The sequence below is a fragment of the Setaria italica genome, chromosome III (assembly GCF_000263155.2).
Source record: "Setaria italica strain Yugu1 chromosome III, Setaria_italica_v2.0, whole genome shotgun sequence".
NCBI classification, from domain to species: Eukaryota; Viridiplantae; Streptophyta; class Magnoliopsida; order Poales; family Poaceae; genus Setaria; species Setaria italica.
This window is the reverse complement of record NC_028452.1, coordinates 42,610,798-42,630,330: the sequence shown is the minus strand read 5'-3', so window position 1 is coordinate 42,630,330 and position 19,533 is coordinate 42,610,798. Positions and strand designations below refer to the sequence as shown.

The 19,533-nt window shown below is 44.6% G+C and overlaps 3 protein-coding genes across 3 annotated transcripts; 1 reads left to right on the top strand and 2 right to left on the bottom strand.

Annotated features, from left to right (window-relative positions):
• Positions 1-227: 227 nt before the first annotated feature.
• On the top strand, positions 228-4,647 carry LOC101759976 (probable boron transporter 2). Its single transcript, XM_004962685.3, has 12 exons — positions 228-632; positions 827-909; positions 1,013-1,205; positions 1,302-1,440; positions 1,909-2,074; positions 2,191-2,357; positions 2,453-2,626; positions 2,715-2,810; positions 2,896-3,036; positions 3,138-3,457; positions 3,638-3,905; positions 4,033-4,647. The coding sequence occupies exons 1-12, from the start codon at positions 529-531 to the stop codon at positions 4,309-4,311; spliced, it is 2,130 nt and encodes a 709-aa protein (XP_004962742.1). The 5' UTR covers positions 228-528; the 3' UTR covers positions 4,312-4,647.
• Positions 4,648-6,797: 2,150 nt separating this feature from the next.
• Positions 6,798-9,423, bottom strand: LOC101760381. Its single transcript, XM_004962686.4, has 5 exons — positions 8,729-9,423; positions 7,907-7,983; positions 7,557-7,601; positions 7,359-7,456; positions 6,798-7,260 (listed from the first exon to the last, which is right to left on the bottom strand). The coding sequence occupies exons 2-5, from the start codon at positions 7,958-7,960 to the stop codon at positions 7,188-7,190; spliced, it is 270 nt and encodes an 89-aa protein (XP_004962743.1). The 5' UTR covers positions 7,961-7,983; positions 8,729-9,423; the 3' UTR covers positions 6,798-7,187.
• Positions 9,424-9,946: 523 nt separating this feature from the next.
• On the bottom strand, positions 9,947-18,076 carry LOC101754715 (ABC transporter G family member 38). Its single transcript, XM_012844581.1, has 8 exons — positions 17,534-18,076; positions 15,737-15,944; positions 15,408-15,561; positions 14,432-14,917; positions 14,081-14,355; positions 13,907-13,977; positions 13,260-13,351; positions 9,947-11,747 (listed from the first exon to the last, which is right to left on the bottom strand). Exons 1-8 carry the CDS (start codon positions 18,074-18,076, stop codon positions 9,947-9,949), a joined length of 3,630 nt encoding a protein of 1,209 aa, XP_012700035.1.
• Between the last annotated feature and the right edge of the window lie 1,457 nt (positions 18,077-19,533).

Here is a 19,533-nt window from a genome sequence, read left to right as displayed (position 1 = left end):
GTTGCTGTGTGTCACCCCCACTGAAACCTGCAACTAACCCTCTTGTGCTTTTGATTTCCTTGTGCCCAGGGTCACCAAAGCCTTCTCCTTCCCTAGTCAGTTCTTGAGCAATGCATTTTTTAGATTTTTTTTTGCTTTAAACTTTTTTTTTCTACAAAGAATTCTTTTAGGATTTGACAGTGATGCCCCTCTCCTCTGCCACTGGCTATATATCTGCCCTCTATCCCGCTCCATTGGTCTGAAGCACTTACCTCTCCTACCCTCTGCAACTCTCTCGGACTTGCCGTTTCACTCGGCCCTGCTCCCTATGCTCTCTATGCTCGTCTTCCCTTCATAGCCTCGGCCCTTCGTCTTCCTCCATGGATCCGCGCTAAATGCATTGCGAGTCTGCAATCCTGTAGCATTTCTTCCTGTTCCATCTGCCGCAAGATGTAAGCAGGGTCTCACTTGACACTCCGAGTGGCCATTCAGAATATACCCTCAGATCTTCTTGTCTGAGTAAAAGTGACGCCCTTTTTGGTCCGGGCAATGGAGGAGAGCTTCGTGCCCCTGCGGGGCATCAAGAACGACCTCCAGGGGAGGCTCGCCTGCTACAAGCAGGATTGGACCGGAGGGTTCCGTGCCGGTATCAGGTATGAACTGGAAACTAATCTTATCTTGGTTCGCAATCTTGGCATTGTGTTGTTTAGGATAGGAATTTTGGCATCAGCATGGTGTATAAATCTTGAAACCTTATGTGATGGAGACAGAGATAATCTCTTAGTTGTTTCTGATTTTGTTCTTGGCCCAAAGATCTTGAAAAGGAGTGATTTTTGCTGTGTTTCAGGATCCTGGCGCCGACCACCTACATATTCTTCGCGTCCGCGATACCGGTGATATCGTTCGGTGAGCAATTGGAGAGGAACACTGGTAAATGGGGCGGTCAAACTTTGTACTTTGTGTTAGTTTCAGTACAGTTGGCCAGTGGGTGGGGAGAGAAGCTTATTGGGGTGACTGAATCTGTTGTGTGCAGATGGAGTTCTCACAGCAGTTCAGACGTTGGCATCCACTGCCCTGTGTGGCATAATCCACTCCATTGTGGGAGGGCAACCTCTGCTGATCCTCGGTGTCGCCGAACCGACAGTGCTCATGTACACATTCATGTTCAACTTCGCCAAGGACAGGCCTGACCTCGGCCGAAATCTGTTCCTTGCCTGGACCGGTTGGTAGGTCATCCTTTTTGTGCTGACAGAGAATTTTATCTTTATTGCAGATTGGTACTGCTGGAGCATTGGTTTAGTTGTTTGATGTTATCTGTGTAGGGTCTGCGTATGGACTGCCATTCTGCTGTTCTTGCTGGCGATACTAGGTGCATGCTCGATCATCAACCGGTTCACCCGCATCGCTGGCGAGCTGTTTGGGCTTCTGATTGCTATGCTCTTCATGCAGCAGGCTATCAAGGTTGGTCAAACTGCAGCCTTTTTGGTGCCATTACTGCTTTCCAGGCTTGAAGCTGATACATAACTTTTTTCTAAGACACGCTACTAGTGATGGGGTTTTTCTTTCTTTAATGTGGATGTCCTATGAACTTTGTGGAAGTACCAACTGCACCTTTAAGTCGTACAGTACTGTAGTCAAGTTGAACATGGCAATGACCAAATAGGCAACTAGTGGCAGAAATCTAGAAGGTTGGTCAAAAGCATGTGCAAGAGGTGAAAAGCACATCGAAATGTCTCCAGCTTATGCTGTGCTGATTGGTCATAACTGCAACTGAATAATTATCTGTCCTAAATTTCAATACAAGTGGATAAATCAAGAGTGTTTTTTGGGAAAAACAGTAGTACCAGAAATTCATGAGTACTGAAGTAATTTCCAAGCTGAACTTACAGTGGTCATTTGCAAGCTCAGAAATCTATGTGTTGAATGCAGGGGCTTGTTGATGAGTTCCGCATTCCTGAGAGAGAGAACCGAAAGGCACTTGAGTTTGTTCCATCGTGGTGCTTCGCCAATGGGATGTTTGCAATCGTCTTGTCATTTGGCCTTTTGCTTACCGCTCTGCGGAGCAGGAAGGCGCGATCATGGCGCTATGGAGCAGGTATGCATCAGAGAACTGTTCTTGTCCTGCAGATGCTATGAGAAATGTGTCGTATCTACTTTTTGTGTTGCTCAATCCCATTCCAAATTTCTGATGATTATACTTCTTCTACATAGGTTGGCTGCGTGGCTTCATTGCTGACTACGGTGTTCCATTGATGGTACTAGTATGGACTGGAGTTTCTTACATACCATACGGAAGTGTACCAAAAGGAATTCCACGACGCCTTTTCAGCCCTAACCCATGGTCCCCTGGTGCATATGACAATTGGACTGTTGTCAAGGTACTCTAACATTCACCAAAAGATTCGAAACGTTAAGTTTCTTCATGTGAAACATCGTTGCTTATCAATTATTTTTTCATCAATAAAATGAGCAGGATATGACACATGTTCCGCTTCTATATATCATTGGTGCCTTCATACCAGCAACGATGATTGCTGTTCTCTACTACTTTGATCATAGTGTTGCATCTCAGCTTGCTCAGCAGAAAGAGTTCAATTTGAGGAAGCCTCCATCCTTCCACTATGATCTGCTTCTCTTAGGCTTTCTGGTATGCCCAGATGAGCATAATTTCTGAGAACTAAGTTTCAGTTTTTGCTATACATTCACTTACATCAGTGTTATCTATTGAATTCTAGACCTTACTGTGTGGCCTTATCGGTATCCCTCCATCAAATGGTGTCATTCCACAGTCACCCATGCATACAAAGAGCTTGGCTACTCTCAAGCATCAGGTGAGCTATGAAAGTGTTGAATAGTACCTCAAATACCATCTGCATATCTGATTTCTCACTCGCATGGCAAAACGTTTCTGTGCAGCTGCTTCGTAACCGGCTAGTAGCCACTGCACGGAAGAGCATGAGTCAGAACGCTAGCTTGAGCCAACTGTATGGCAGCATGCAGGATGCTTATCAGCAGATGCAGACACCGCTTGTTTATCAGCAACAGTCTGTCAGAAGAGTACGCGTTCTATTACATGGAATTAGTACATCATTGCACTTTACTTAGACAGTATATGTTTTATATATAACATTTCTCTATACATTTTCCAATAAATATAGGGCTTAAATGAGCTCAAAGACTCGACAGTCCAGCTAGCTTCAAGCATGGGTAACATTGACGCACCAGTTGATGAGACCATTTTTGACATAGAGAAAGAGATTGATGATCTGCTGCCCATGGAGGTCAAGGAGCAGCGCTTGAGCAACTTGCTACAGGCTGCCATGGTGGGGGGTTGTGTCGCTGCTATGCCACTACTCAAGAAGATCCCAACATCTGTCCTCTGGGGCTATTTTGCCTTCATGGCCATTGAGAGCTTGCCTGGTAACCAGTTCTGGGAAAGGATCTTGCTGCTGTTCACTGCTCCCAGCAGAAGATACAAGTAAGTTTTAGTTCATCTCAAAATATCAGTTTGGCACATCTGAATTTTTTCCTGCATATCCGTAAATGCACAAAGTGACACATGATCTGATGGTCTCAAGAAAGCATATATTATGCTAATTGTCTCAACATAGCTCTTTATATGACTGAAGTTCTTACCATATACCATACATTCTTCCAGGGTGCTAGAAGAGTACCACACCACGTTCGTCGAGACTGTGCCATTCAAGACGATAGCCATGTTCACACTGTTCCAGACAGCATACCTGCTGGTCTGCTTTGGAATCACATGGATCCCGATAGCCGGGGTTCTTTTCCCCCTTATGATCATGCTGCTGGTTCCAGTCAGGCAGTACATCCTTCCCAAGCTCTTCAAAGGTGCACATCTAACTGACCTGGATGCAGCAGAGTATGAGGAATCACCAGCAATACCATTCAGCCTTGCTGCGGTAAGTTCAGAAAGATTTAATATATCCTGACAAATACTTTAATCTTGCTCATCAACATGGTATTTTTAGACTAGGACATTTGTTGTCATGTTGCTTTTTCCTTACACTCAAATGCCATGTATTTCAGCAAGATATCGATGTTGCATTGGGACGTGCCCAGAGTGCAGAGATCCTAGACGACATGTTCACAAGAAGCCGGGGCGAGATCAAGCGCCTGAACAGCCCAAAGATCACTAGCTCCGGTGGCACACCTGTGGCAGAACTGAAAAACATCCGCAGCCCGTCCATATCTGAAAAAGCATACAGCCCTCGCCTCACTGAGCTCAGGCATGAGCGCAGCCCTCTGGGAGGGAGAAGCAGCCCTAGGACGCCATCCAAGTTGGGTGAAGGCTCAACACCGAAGTGAATAAAGCAATGATGCATTGCTTATATAAGTTATGCCGCTACTGGAAGTCAGCTATATTAGTGATTTCGGTATTAGTAGCCATTTAAAGAAAGAGTGGTTTCAGTGTTAGTATCCTTATATGAAGATGTCCTCTGATGAAGTATGATATGAATATCTCTAGCCTCTCTTCTCTTTGTCGTGTTCTCCTGATTTACGGAGTACCGTATCTGTAATCCTGAACTAGAGGAATATTAGAGTAACTACTTGGAAAATACTGGGTTTCACTAGCAGATTATCATTCTTTCATTACTTACATTCATTAATATGTATATGGAAATGGTAAAAAATTATGCATTTTTTTCTGCTTCCATTTTCATTGAGCTCAAGCATACCTGTGGAATACTTGAATGTCGAGTACACATAACACTCCTTTACAGAGGATGGTGCTCAAGCATGTGTTGTATACTAGTTGGAACATGGAACTTTTTAGGCCCTACCCCCTTTCTGAATTTGCACATATTCTGTTAGTTACAAGCAGAAATTGTCTTGCTTTTTTTTTCTTCAATTTCTAGCTATTATATGAAACTATGCTACAATAGCTCAATCCTATCTATTATGTAGCAAGTTGGTAGATGCCAACGTAGCTTGAATATGCGATGATGATGCGGTTTCTGAGATTACCTTTGCTTTCAAAATGTACACTGAACGTATGATTCAATTCAGAATACCAAGTTCTCCTGAAGTCCCTGTGCTGATGTGAATGGTGTGAAATTCAGTCAACTGAAAGTTCAAGAAAAGGGAAAACTTAAGAGAACTTTTTGACTTAAGAGAACTACATGGAGAGATGCGCATGCGACAAAACAAGATAAGGTCAGAAATGACTGATTCAGACAGAAAGGTGATTGCATAGGGACATACCAATTGTCTGAGTCTACCATATCATCTGTTGAGCATGCCATGCTGATTCCAGCAGCCATTTGTTAGGCACTATCACAAGCTATAAGACATGGTATGATTGTACAGGAGACTTGCAAATGCCAATGCCCTTAGCGGTATAATGCCAAGTACAGCTTCTGATGAACACACCATCTACAATTGCACTTGCTCATGTTACTATAGAGGGAAAGGTTCTTTATGGTGCAGTTTTTATCTGATGCAAGGAACAATTGGAACAACTGCAGCAAATGACTGCAGTTGGTAGAAAGTGCAGAAGGGTGGTACCACAGCACAGTAGTCACATTCCTCTTTCAACTGCAGCCATGATTTCAGCTTTAGATTACACCACCGAAGCATTGGCCGGCCCTGAAGCATTGACCTACTGAATGAATATGCCATAACCACCATAGAATTCCTCTAGATGCAATGCAGGTTCACAGGCTCACCTCATAGGAGTTGCTACCTTGTCATCTGCTGCTGTGCTAAACGACACGCTCGCAATCATGGCCATTCATCTGCCTTTTCCGCCATGGATGATTTCTTCAGACAGCCCGTGGGTTAGGACTAGTGATAGAGTGGTTGATACAGGCGATGAAACTGTGCTGGAAAGATGAACAAGGAGTAATCTCAGCCACAAGGATTCGCAGAATTATGCAAGGGCTCAAGCGAAAAGCGGTGGATGGAATTCATCGGCATGGCAGAGAAAAGGCGCCGCGGAGAAAAAAGCGCGATGATCCATCATCTTCAGGTCCATTGGTGATGCTTGGATGAGAGGTCAGTGAATTGTGTGCAACTGCAGAGGGGGTTGTTGTTTCCCCATCATTTGACCTGCAGACAGGAAGTAGTGAGGCATGCTCTGACACGCAATGCCTGAAATGGCCCCAGTTCCAAAGGCCACATCTCATTCTCTCCACTCTAGGGTCTCCGAATTCATCATCCTCTCCAGTTCCTTCCATAGATCCCTCTACCATCTCTTTGATGCGATGCCATTTGTTCCGGCCTTGCTATTCAGGATTCTAAAGAGCAAAGTGACAATTTAATAGGGATGTAGATTGCACCAGTTAAAAGTTGAGACATCAGATCCATGCACATTAGGTGTTAAAGGGGCACATACATCATCCAGCATCTGCAGATGTGACCATGAATAATTGGAATGCAATGCGTTGCTACACTGAAGCTTGGACGGGGATTTTCCAGAGGAAAAGAACGGCTGAAACACTTCTGAAATCTGCAGAACTGAACGACAGTTGTGTGCTGTAGTGAAGACAACTGCTCTCTTTAGTCTTAAGCACAATGCAAGCAATCAGAATGTCAAATCATACTTCTGCCAAAGAGACATGCTTCGTAACTGCAAAGATATAGCCACAATAACTGTTCCCGCACTGCAGACCATCAGGTTCCCAGAACCTAAAGCAACTTCAAGTTCCCAGAACCTAAATTACTTTCAGCGACAAGAAAGCCCATAACTTTCTATCATTCTAACAAGAAAGACCATCGCCACAAACGCATGCAGTTTGCACTTTTGCAAATTCGTGGCTGTGATTCAGTCACAGAGATGGGACCAGAAAGCATAATGAAATACCCTACATTTGCAGTTTTATCTGTCATCATATACAAGCTGTCGACACCAATACATCACCAGCAAGATAGGGTATCAGTCACATCTCTGTTTTAGGAAAGATTGGACCATTCTCAATTACCAAAGATTTTCATCTCCTGGACGGTAGATTTATCTGAAACATCCTGAACTCAGTATTTATGGGGTGGAAAATAAATAAAAAAAGGCATAGTCAAACTAATGGCTAATAAAAATTCATTGCTGTAATAACTCATGTGCCCAACAATCAAAGGGAAACATTTGCAGGTCCTTGTACCGGAGAGGTGAAATAATTCAACAGACACGACAACTAGCTTATTATTATTCATAAAGCATGGTGCAAGTCTTGTCTCAACTTTCTTTCTTATCCTGAAAATTTGCGCCCAGTTATCTTTTCGGACTCATACAGAATATGATTGATAAGGCCCCTTGCAGCACTGCAAAGCGTGAAATATTATCAGACGATAACCATAATAAAGTATGAAAGATAACATGGGAAATCCTAAAGGAAAATTTACATAGAGCGGTAACTTACTCGTCCTTCATTTTCTGTATCTTTTCTGGATCAGTTTCATGCATGTTTTTCTTGAACTGTTCCCTTACCATGGTAACTAAAAGCTCTGTGTTGTGTTTCTAGGATGCAAAAGGCATCAATTCAGTATTATAAAGAAATACACTTTTCATAATTTTTAATATGGAGAAAATGGTAAGTTTTCAGCTAAGATATGCCTACCTGATGCCCAATAAACTTCGCCCTCCTTAAACATTCACGATATAACTACAGATAAGAAAAAAAAAGATAATGGTCAACAGGAAAAGAAATGTTTCTTCCGCGTCTGCTATGATTTTGTTTGCTTTATTTATGACAAATTATAATAAATATAATAAAGAGTCAGGCTGCAGGAGGCATGCTAGATGTGTTTTCAGAAAATCTGAAGCTAAAATTTAGGTTAACTGTTCCAAATGAATGAAGTCGCATGACCGACTACTCATTACCACAACAACAGTACAAGTTGGTTTGAGGACTGATTGCTGCCCATAACACCAAGGAGAACATAACAACAGGTGCAAAAGGAGCCTTACCCTGAGCACATTATCAGCAAGTTCAGGAGGCAAAGCTTTCTGAAGTGAAGGCATCTTCTTTTATGCGGAGGTAGTCACTGGAAAAAGAAACGAGATTGCTATTACCACCAAGAAACCATCAAATCTTTAGTGCTTAAAGGTGCCTGTTGCCTACAAAAAGTAGCTGAATTTCTTTTCCTCTGCAAGAATGTTTAAAGCAAACAACTAAACCATACTACTACAGGACTTGTCAATGTGCATGACACCACCTAGTGATCAAGATTATGAGAAAAAAAACAAGGGGTGGATGAAAACTAGTCCAATACGCTACAAAAATTTACATCTATCCAGAGGCACATTGGCTATTTTAATCCATTTGTATCCATAACTAATGCTGTATTGTTCTACTGCAATCATCTGAAGAGAAATCTGCTATGAACAAGAGGAATTCATCCCAGTCCCCAAGCCGAAGTGAGCGCAGTCCTTGAGCCTGTAATCCTGCAGCCAGTTAGGATTTGCTGGCTGCCGCACTTGCACGAACACCTCGTGGGCACGGGCATGGCCCGCGTTCCTCCCATTTCCCCAAGCAAGGAGCGGCGTGAAACAGCGGCTGCAGCACGACCACACTCCTCCTTGGATCACAGCACCCCACCCCGCGAGAAGAAGAAGAACAGAACCGCCCCTGCCGGCCGCCGGCGAATCGTCCATGAACCGCCAGCGAAAGGAAAACCCCGGATCGTTCCCCCACCGAAAAATTGGAGCCGCCAAACCTAAGGAGCAGAGTGGAGCAGTAGCAGGAGTGTTCGGGTTCTACCGATGCGGGGTTTGGCAAGACGGTTTTACCTGGATCTCCGGCGGCGGCGGCGGCGGCGCGTCGTGGCTCCCGAGTCTTCTGTCGAAACTCGGAAGCAGCAGCCGGAGGGGTATGGCGGTATGCAGTGGACAGACGTGGCAAAATACCGTTTCGGCCGTTTGTTGGCGTACTCTGTCACTGCCCGCCTTCATCGGCCGTTGGGTCCGCCTTCCGCCGCCGGGGGCCACGGCCGGGAGCCGCGCTGGCCTCCGTCGCCGATGGTCCCAGGGTCGGGGGCCGCGCCAGCTTCTGCCGCCGGGGGGCACGGCCGGGAGCCGCGCCGGCCTCCGCCGCCGAGGGCGCCATGGCCGGGGGCCGCGGCCGCCGGGGGCCAGCAAGTCAACGGGCCAAATCGAGCCCCACCGCCGGCGAATCGAGCACGGCCGCAGCGAATCGAACTCCACGCCGACGCCATCGCCTTCAACCACCCTCGCCGTCTTCCATGGCGTAGGGCTCGAGCCGGCACGGGCACGCTGGGCACGCCGGGACATCGTGCCGGCACGGCACTATGGAGATGGCCTAGTGCGTACTTGGGCTGCGGGGTCGGCACGGCGTGCTGGCACGACACGGCACGATTAGGCTGCCGTGCCCATTAGTGCTCGCAGGCGCGAGTTCAGAGAGCACGGGACGATGGAGGAGGGCCGCAGGGGGCGACTCCGGGAAGGCGCGCCACGGCGTACCCTACCAGTCTACCTTCATTGCTTCTGGCGTGTTGGGCTAATGTGATCGTAAGCTCGTGGTGTCGCAGTGCGGCGAGCACGCTCGCCATATATTCGACGAAATGCCTCATAGGAAGACAACCAAAGGTCAGGGAGTTCCACAGCCTGCAAGAGCAGCTTGTACGTCCATCTCTGCCCTTCCATTTTTCTTGCTTGTTTAGAGCTCTGCATACATGATATATACATGGTTTCGGTTTCAGCATCTTGATTACGCTTCTGCATATGAGTAGCCTGACACTCCTATGTAGTAATGCAATCTGACTTGTGCACTAGAAACAATGGGAGAGTAACGTTTTGCATTAATGTAATGTAAATTCGTATCATTTGCATAACTCAGTAACATCTCATGATACATATTGTGACAAGGAAAGTAGCACATTTCAAATTTCAACACCACTATATAGTACTCTCCCCAATGTGATTAAATAGAATATGTTTGCAGAATTGCATCAGCGAAACACAAAGCCAACATCGTGTGGATCAATCATTTTAATGGGCATGCGATGAGTTGTGCTTCAGAACGATGAAGAAGAGGAAAGCAAGCACGGCAAATGTGGTGCACATCCCTGCCAAGGTTACCACATCCGTGCAGGTCCTCTCCTGACTCAAAGACCTGATGCTTGCTATCCTGTCCCACACATAGGAGCCGTCAGGGAGCCGTGGGCATGAGCACTGTCTCTGGCACTGGGATGTGTCGCAGTAGAAGCTTATTGTTGTGAGCGTGCTCATCGCGTATTGAAACGGGTTTGTCCAGTACATCCACCTGTAGAACCTGATATCTGAGAAGAGGACCACCACACCAGAGGCAGAGACCCACAGCGAAGTGATTATGGAGACAAGGAACGCGGCGAGGATCGGGCTCGGAGCTATGAACGTGACCATCATGCCAAAGTAGGTCATGCAGAGGGTGAAGAGGAATAGAACTGACCAGTAGGCGAGGAAATCGGTGGCTGTCTCTGTTGCTATCCCTGCCATGCCATTGCCAATGCCAACAAATGCCAATGTTGCTACGAGGAAGTAGGGGATTTCACTGATCACCCATGACACTGGGTAGGATATCGGAAGGTACATCTTGGACCTCATTTCTCGGAAGTAGGCGAGCCTGTCAGTGCCAATTTGAGGAATCACATTATTAGCAGATATGACCCCGATGAGTATAGTTTGCATGTAGGTGTACAGTGATCTAGAAGTCACCCCGTATGTGTCTTCATACTTAATCTTGAAATAGAGTGAGCCCATCAGTAATCCAATCATTGCGCAACCAGTAAACCTGCTGTAAGTGTAGTTCACGTTCCTCCATAAGAACCTCTGTGTCCTCAACAAAACCAACCCTATTTGCCTTATAAACGATGCTGGATAGTTGTAACTAATGGATATCATGTTACTGTCCTTTTCTTTCCCAAACTTCTTGTTCTTCATAGCAGTGTTAACGACCTTCATGGCCACCTCATGCAAATGGCTATTTTGAAACTCTTCCGCAAAATCTATCACTGCAGTTCTTCTTCTTTGAATTCCAAGTCCAGTTACACCCATAACGAAACTGATAGGATTTTGTGTCTGGATGTAAGGAGGCACCCTTGGGATCGCAGTAAAGTATCCGAGTATTTCATGGCAGTTGAGTCCTACTGGACCGAAGTAAGCTTGACGGCCTTCTTGAGTTAGGATGATGGCTTGATGGAAGTATGAAAGTGCACGGGTGTTGGGATGACTAACTGTCGCTATGACTGTTTGACCGGAAACTGGTAACTGTGATAGGATGCTCAAGATTGCTGAGGTTCCAGACGAATCAAGACCTGAAATAGGCTCCTCAAGGAATAGAATACTTGGGTTTGCTGCAAGTTCAACTGCAATTGTAAGCTTCTTTGCTACTTCAAATGTTTTCCCAGTGCCATCTCTCAAGGAACCAACCAAGTGGTTGCCATAGTACTGCAAGCCCAGCTGGTCAAGAACTAATTCAACATGTATATGCCTTCTTGTTTTGCTAATGACATTTGTTAGTCTAAGGCTGGCACTGAATTGAAGTGACTCACGTATGGTGAGGTATGGTTGATGAGCATCAAGCTGCTCAGCATAGCCCACACTTCTTGAGAAATCAGCTGAGGGTTTGGTGCTATTGACTAGGATATCTCCAGTAAAACTGCCACCTGGAGGTTTCCTTCCTGAAAGGCACTTGAGAAGTGTAGCTGCACTTCCATCAGCACCCCCTACAAGAGCTAGCATAGTTCCTGGTTTCGCATATCCACTGATATTCTCAAAATCTATAGCTTCTTCCTTTGTTACTTTTCCACACCTGTCCCAAGAAAGCTGTCATACTTCATGTGATAAGGAATTGAAGTATATTTTTTAAAAAAAAACTTTATTGAACCTATATCTATCTTCATGAAGTTGCATTGATTCAAGTATTGTTTCATAACTTAATGTTTCCGTGCGCGCCGCTTCATAACTATATTCTGAATGATATTTTGCTAACTTTCAAGTGCACAGTTATGAAACAATACGCTAGCATAGAACTATTGAGCAATGAATTGGAATATTACCTAAAAAATGATAGATCCAAGAATGTTAAAGTGATTGGTGTCACTGGTATTGTCAGGTGTTCTGATTCGACTTCAACTCTGAATTCTTCCCTCCAGCTCCCTACACTACCATTCTCACCCTCGGAAATTACTATTGTGGAACTAGATGCTAACTTTGGTGGCTCCTGAGACTTGTATCTGCCTGACTCAGTAGAATCTTCCATATATCCATCAAGTGATCTTGAATAAACTTCCACATCATATAAGTAGTTTTTTGAAAACTTCCTTTCATTAATCTGTGGTACAGATTGACTGATTTGTGAAAAATCTATCTTATTTAGGAACACCAATGCCATTAACAGAGCGAGTAGCGTCCAACCGATAAGAATTATATAAGGGACATATGGTTTTCCTGAAACACTTGTAAACAGTTCAGCATAGATTAAGTAGGCCTCGCCAGAAGTCATCGCTGGATTTCCTTTGCAGAAAGTAAGTTGGTTCAGATATTTGATGCAGGAGTCTTTATAACCATTTGAGAACTGTTGATTGCAGAAGGAGATATTGGCCCAACGAATTGGATTAATCTGCATTAGCCACCTCCAGTATTGAGGGATATTAGATGGGTAAATCACAAACCCACTAAACAGAAGGAAAATGGAGACTATGAGGCCTGCATGTAGGTAGCAGTCCAGTACAGTATGTCAGATTGATTATCTGTGTTAATTTTGATAGAATTTACTGGAATTAAACCAGGCTAAATAAATTTTGTAATACCAGCTTATCGTAGTTAATTAGCGTTACAAAGATAGAAGAACTAGTTACCTGCCGATGCATTTGCTACTTCAGGAATGGATGCCACTGCACTCAGAAAGAAGAAGATCGATGATCCAAAGTATGCCACAAGAAACATCAGAACTAAGTAGTGGAGGAACACTGCTCCATTGTTTTCCATTGTCAGCCCCGCTAGAAAATATACAAAAACTGAATAAAGGAGTGCCTGCATTAATTATGACATCTTTGCATTATACTAGAATGGTTCTTATGTTTAGGACCAAGTACCATATGGAATGTATAGTGCAGATGTTAACAATTGATGACCAAAAAGATCGACGGATGACATTACCTCAATAAAAGCCTGTGGCAGATTTGTGATGGAATGGGCAACAACATATGAGGATGTCCTGAAAAATCTTTGGTCCCTATGTTTATAGAACGTGGGTCTCTGAAGCATGTATAGAGGGAGCTGAGGCATATTTATGAGCAAAATGCTCATGGTGCTTACAAACCCAAGAGCTCTCACAGAGTTCATATGTTGAAGATTATACTGCCCACCAAGCTTGTAGAACAGTGTCCCAGCAAATAAACCAAGAATGCATGCCTGACAAAAAAAAAAAACTTCAGTAATCTGTCTTATCCCTGTCATGGCAAACCAAGTAGCAGTCCTTTTGCATCTGCCATGTTTTTAACAATTGGCAAACCTGAATGACTCTAAGTGTGCTCAACACGTGAAGTTGTTTCAAGATCCTAAGCTGTCTCTGGATCAGGGTTCTTGTTGATTTCCACCATGGTTGCACATATGGCCTCTTAAATTGCTCCCATCGCATTTCATCCTCATCGCTCTACAGTATTTTTATTATCATGTGGAAAATTCGGTATTGAATTGTTTGGATAAATTGTCAAGTTTATGATGGCAAAATTCCAAACGCGTAAAACTTATTATTTACCACGGAAAATTGAGTTCTGGAAAAAAAAAGTTAATAGATTGACCTGCCTTATTGTCAGATCGTTCAAGCTGAAGACGGATATGTCCTCGGGCATGACATAGAGCGGAGAAAATTTGATTTAGGTGTTCCTTGTGGTCAAGTATTGGTCCAGTTGCCAGATACTGCAGTGGCTCTTCATTTATGGAAATTCCCGTCACCACGTCACCAACTTGGATGTTTCCTGAACTTTCAATCCCACTAGTAGATCCAGATTTGTTCAGAAGTTTTGCAACAACTACTTCTGAATGGAAAATGGGGGCAGTAACACTGTGTTAGCCTTAAATGTATGAACAAACAGTTTGGTTCTTCACTTCTAGCAACTTGAACAAAAAAGAAAAACTAACCTGTTTCTTGATGTTTAGTCTTATTTGATTTGAATGTGGTTGACTCCTTCAAGGATAAGCCAATTCCTGGCTCGCTCTCAACCCAATATGTACTGAACTCTTTGCTCTTGCCAATGATTCTTATGACATCCAGGTAATGATCTGATGAGTAGTAGCATTCCACTAACTCCTCCAGGCCTCGTGGATTTGACCTTCGCAATAGGTACTGCAGGCCATTTTCTGCCGCGATGTCTTGGAGAAACTCCCAGGACTCCACATGTGGAGGCTTCATATACCTAACAGCAGTTTTTTATATTTTTTAGCGTCAATAGTTTTACCTGAAGATTTGAAGGAAAAAATATAGTTAGTTACCCTAGTTGAGCAAAGTATGTGACTGCATCCTGTCTTGGGCCTTGGTACAGCACATGCCCTTCTCCAAGTAGGATTATCCTGTCAAAGAGGTCAAATGCTTCTTGAGAGAGGTGATTGAGGGCCATGACTGCAGATGATTGTTGGATTCTACAGACAGTCCTTATAGTGTTCACCAAATCATAGGTCATTGCTGGATCTGAGCCTGTCAATGGCTGGTCATAGACCATGACTGAGTAGGTCCCCACTGCAAGCTCGGCTATCGACAGCTTATCCCTGTCAGTATCTGATATGCCACTAACTAGGCAATTCTCTATTTTCTTCAAGTCAAGGATCTGCATGACATATTCAAGGAAAGGATCCTGTCCTTCCACAAGTGCATAGGCGAAGAACTTTCGCATCTGTGGCGTGAAATTCTCAGGCCGGAGACCTTGCGTGCAGTCTCTTGCAAACTCAAGAGTTTCTCGGACTGAGAGGAAAGGGATGTGCCTAGGGGAGGAATCAGAGTTAGTGATGCCGTTGTTCAAAAAAAAAAGATAGACATAGAGTTAAGGATATTTAAGTTATTACGAAAGCAATAATATGTGGCAGTCGTACAACAACTCTTTAACATTTGTCCCTTTTTGTTCTCTTCGCAAATCTGTGATGTGACAATATACAAAGTTATAGTTACTTTTTACCTTGTAACTAAACCCCTCCCCTCCCCCTAAGTACCATATGGACAGTGGGGTTTTTTTGTGTGCCTTCGTCATTAAATACTCCCTCTGGCCCTCCCTCCATCCAGTGCTGTTATAAGCTTTTGTTTTTCATGCATTCTCCATTTTTCCCCCAAAGGAAGGAACAGTTTGTCACTAGATAGCTTGATTTGAATTAATCATATTATATGCTCTAGCTGTAACCTAAGTTCATATCATTTAGATAAGGCTGGTTTTGCTAGATTTTTATAACCTTGAAGTCTTTATAATCTTAATTGACTTACTTGTTGAGCTGACCACAGACATAGGCAATCAGTCGACTCTTTTGAACTTCGGATACTGTCTTTTCATTGTAGATGACTATGCCAGACAGTCCAGAATCTTGACTTGGATTGGCTCTACCAGCAAGTATCTTCAGCATGGTGCTCCTTCCACTGCCTGCAAACAGAAGAGATGGGTATAGTCAAAAAAAATAGGGGCTATTTTGCTCTTTTACAACGAGAAGGAACTTTTTTGCATTTATCTTCAAATTCCAGTGATCAAACTAATACTTATTTTGAAATTTGAATAGAGGAACATATTGTAAATGGTTGAACTGAACCAGGTTGATTACCAGGTGGACCAAGGACAAGAGTCATAGAACCCGGCATGATGTAGCCATCAATTCCTTTCAAAATTTGAAGCTCAGCTGATCGTTTGCTCTGGGACAGGCTTCTTACTGGTTGCACAAAGCATTCGAGCAGCTTGTTGCCAAAGGTCTCATATCTGAAGGCAGCTGTCTCAATCTTCGCTGAGTATGTTATCCCACAGAATTTGACGACCTGCAGTGCCACAATTTCTGCTAGTAACATTGTATAACGATACTTAGATTATGATAAAGTTCTGTTTTTACAACATTTGATAATGTCGTATTCAGTTACTTTTACCTATTTAAATCCCTTGTCTAATCAGCCATTCAGATGCTCGAGCTAAATTGTATTAATTACCATACAATATATATAGTATGCTGTAGCATTCACCGATATTTAGCATTCTTTCCTTGCTTTGTGATTGTTTAGGAATCGAACTGTAAGTGCTATTATATTTGCTACAGTAATAGAAAGTCAAGAACATAGGAGTTAGTTGGGATGCTGTCAAAGAAAAATAAAGTCTTAATCAGTGTTATCAATGTGACTGATCTCTTTCAGTCTGCAAACCGTTTGTTTGATAAGGTGGTAGTTTTGTGTGCTCATGTTTCTATTTTTCAAAGCATGGAGAGTGTTAATTGAGAAGCCGGCTCAGACGTATAGCGTATATGTTATGCTCAACTTGTGAACCCACTTTCTAGAGTGTATCATCATAGTTAGAAAATTTGAGATGATCATGTGTCATGTGGAGACTTCTCGTTAATTTAACGCGCAAATTAATGTTTCGCTCAACTACGCTTGACATAGTCGTTGAATCCTTTAGTTCCATGTGGTGAGAATTCCTGTGGTCTCAAAGCGAATGACCTAATGGTGCTCAAATAGTAAGATATGGTGAGTCAAAATTAAGGTTTTGTTGCTATAATTGCCTCAGCTTGCAGCCTGATGTTATTTTTTTTCCTATTTTTGGTCTCTGTCATACACTAGAAGCCAAGAAAGAACCTTTTAAACCACTGCATATCTAGTGGTACTAATTTTGTTCTTTGCATAAGCTTGCATGTGGATAGATGGTTACACAGAAATTATATAGTTATGTCGTTTCATATAATATTAAAATAGAAAAGTTTTCTTTCCAGTTAAACTACGTTTCAATATCCAAGCAATTACCAGTTTAGATGATTGATTTCCTCTTAACCATGATGATTGAAAATATGATATCAAGGAATGAAGCTATACAAACATATGGTGTTTAGTTTCAGAACTCGTTTGAGTTTGCAGAGCGACTGCAGCGGTATCAGCTTTATCTCTTCTATTTGAATGTGTGTTAATTTCTTCAAAGCAACACCTGGTTCTATTTGAATGTGTGTAAGAATGTTCACATGCAGAAACCATTCTAGCACGTCGGCGAACAACTTTACGAAAATCTGGTAGAAAAATGGTGAATTTTGATAGGAAATTTCCCACATCCCAAATGTTATCTGAACAAAATGGTTAAAACGAAGAGAAGTTTAATTGAACATGCATGAATCTCGTCTTGCACAATCTTTCATTGGGCTAATGAAATAAATTGACAGTTGCGTTTGCATCCCCAGGTACCCAAGTGTGATGGTAACACTAACACATCTCTGAATGCTTCATGATTTGTTTTGTGCTTGATCGAAAGCTAATAAGCTACAATGAGATTTGGACAGTTCTAAATATGTATTACTTGATTAAACGCGTCGATATCAAAACTGCAGCCATGCATGAAAGGAATGCAGTGATGCACTATGTGAGAAACTGAGTACCTGCTTGGGAACAGGTGGCGTGATCTTGGCGAGCTCCCTGAGGTAGCCGACGAAGCCGTCCTTGAGCAGGCACGCCATCCCCGTGAGCTCCCGCTCGGCGACGACGGCTCCCCCGCCGTCCGCCGTCCCTTCGCCATCGGCGGCGGCGTCCCTGAACGCGCGGTCGGCCTCCCGGTGGAGCCCGTGGCGGCCGAGGCTCTCGTAGAGCCGCACGGCCACGCGCCGCGCGGTCCCCGGCGACGCCGCGCCGATCCTGGCGCGGGCCTCCGGGGACGCGCACTGCGACAGCCCCGGCATACGGGCGCGCGTGGCCGGCGTCTCGGATCCCCTCGCCGGCACCATTACCACCGCGCCGCCGCCGCCGCCGCCGGCGTCGGCGTCATCCGTCATCGAGGATGACCAGCTGGGCGTGGTGTCAGACCGCCCGCGCACCGGCGGCTGCGACCGGGCGTGCGGCGCGGGGACGAAGACGCCGATGGAGGCGGCTGCGTTGCGCCACGTGGCATCGCACGGCGAGCTCGGTGGTCGCTGCGACCGCGACATCCCTTTCTCCTCTGCTCGCTGGCTCGCTCGTGCAGCATGCTTGAGGTTGAGGACCGGGAAGCGCTATTTAAAAATAGGAGGCACCTGGTACGAGCACGTGGGCTATTGGGCTTCTTCTTCTGGCCCAAACGACTCAGCAAGTTCCTCCTCTCGGCCTGGAGGGGCTATCGGGCTTCTTTTGTCAGCCCAGAGGACTCCACCGTAGCCAGACTTGTTTTCCCTTTTGTTCTTTTCATTCTGTTCTTCGTTTTCGTGTTCTAATTTTATTTAAGGAGGGGAACATTCTCGATTTACAGAACTAGAAGCAAAAGGGAACGCTTCAAAAAAAAAATACAAATATATGTTCGTGAGTTGTTTCAACGAATAAAATAAAAACGGCTAGATGCGAGTGTGACGACTCCATCCGTTTGGGGTATGGCTGAGTGCTTGACCCAAGCGTCGTCGCCGTCGTCGAGGCATCGAATCGAGCCTTTGGACTTGATCATGGGCGGTCACGAAAGAACGTGCTAGCCATGAAGCATTTTAGATTGGAACAAAGCAAAAAGTCAGCAGCGGGCCCCGGGAAGCTGATGACGATGGGATGATCCTCGTGAGTGGAGGCGTGACGGGGAAGCGACCCCGCGGAGTGGGGACACACTGGAGTACGGGACGAGGACACGTACCCCCTATGCCTCTTTTACCATTCTGCCCCGCCACCCCGCCTTGAAGTGGTAGCCCGTGGATTGGGGACACCGAATTTTTTTATTTTAGTTCTTTTCGTAAAATTTTTTCATAAATAGGTCCTTGACGAAACTAATTTTAAAAATGGACCTTTAGCTTGGCGCTATAACGTCTTGGCGCCAGCCTTCATGGAGCCAAGGTCCCCACCGTCGTCGTTGACTGGGCATCTGACGTGACGCCAAGGCTTGGCGCCAGGATCTATGGCGCCAAGGCTTGACGCCAAGCCTGACTGGCGCCAAGCCTTGGCGCTACATAAGGGACCGCCCCTCCTTCCTGGCCGAAACTTCCTCCTCATCCTTCTTCTCTCCCTCAGGTTTTTACTCTCCCTACTTCGCCCTATACTACGAATCGACATTTTAGCTTAGGAAACTTTTATTTGATCCGTGGATCTTGAAGAGCAAGGTATCCTCTCTCCCTCGTAGCTTTTTTTCACATCGATTCGCAATATATTAGTTGCATTTTTTTAACTTAGGGTTTCATGGAACTGTAGGATGCCGAGGCGTGGAAAAGCTAGGAAACTAAGGTAACCCCAGCGCACGTAGTTATGTTATGTGCTCATTATTGTGGATCAAATGAAAAACCTTAATTGTAGGTTTATTATTAAGTGCGTTTGGTTCTTACAACGAAATAAACTAAATTGTAGTTATGGCGCCAAGCGGAAATGCCTTCTATCCATTGCCTCTGCCTAGTGGTGTTCCAGTGCCTACGTGCTTTTGCGGCGATCCTTGCAAGGTAGC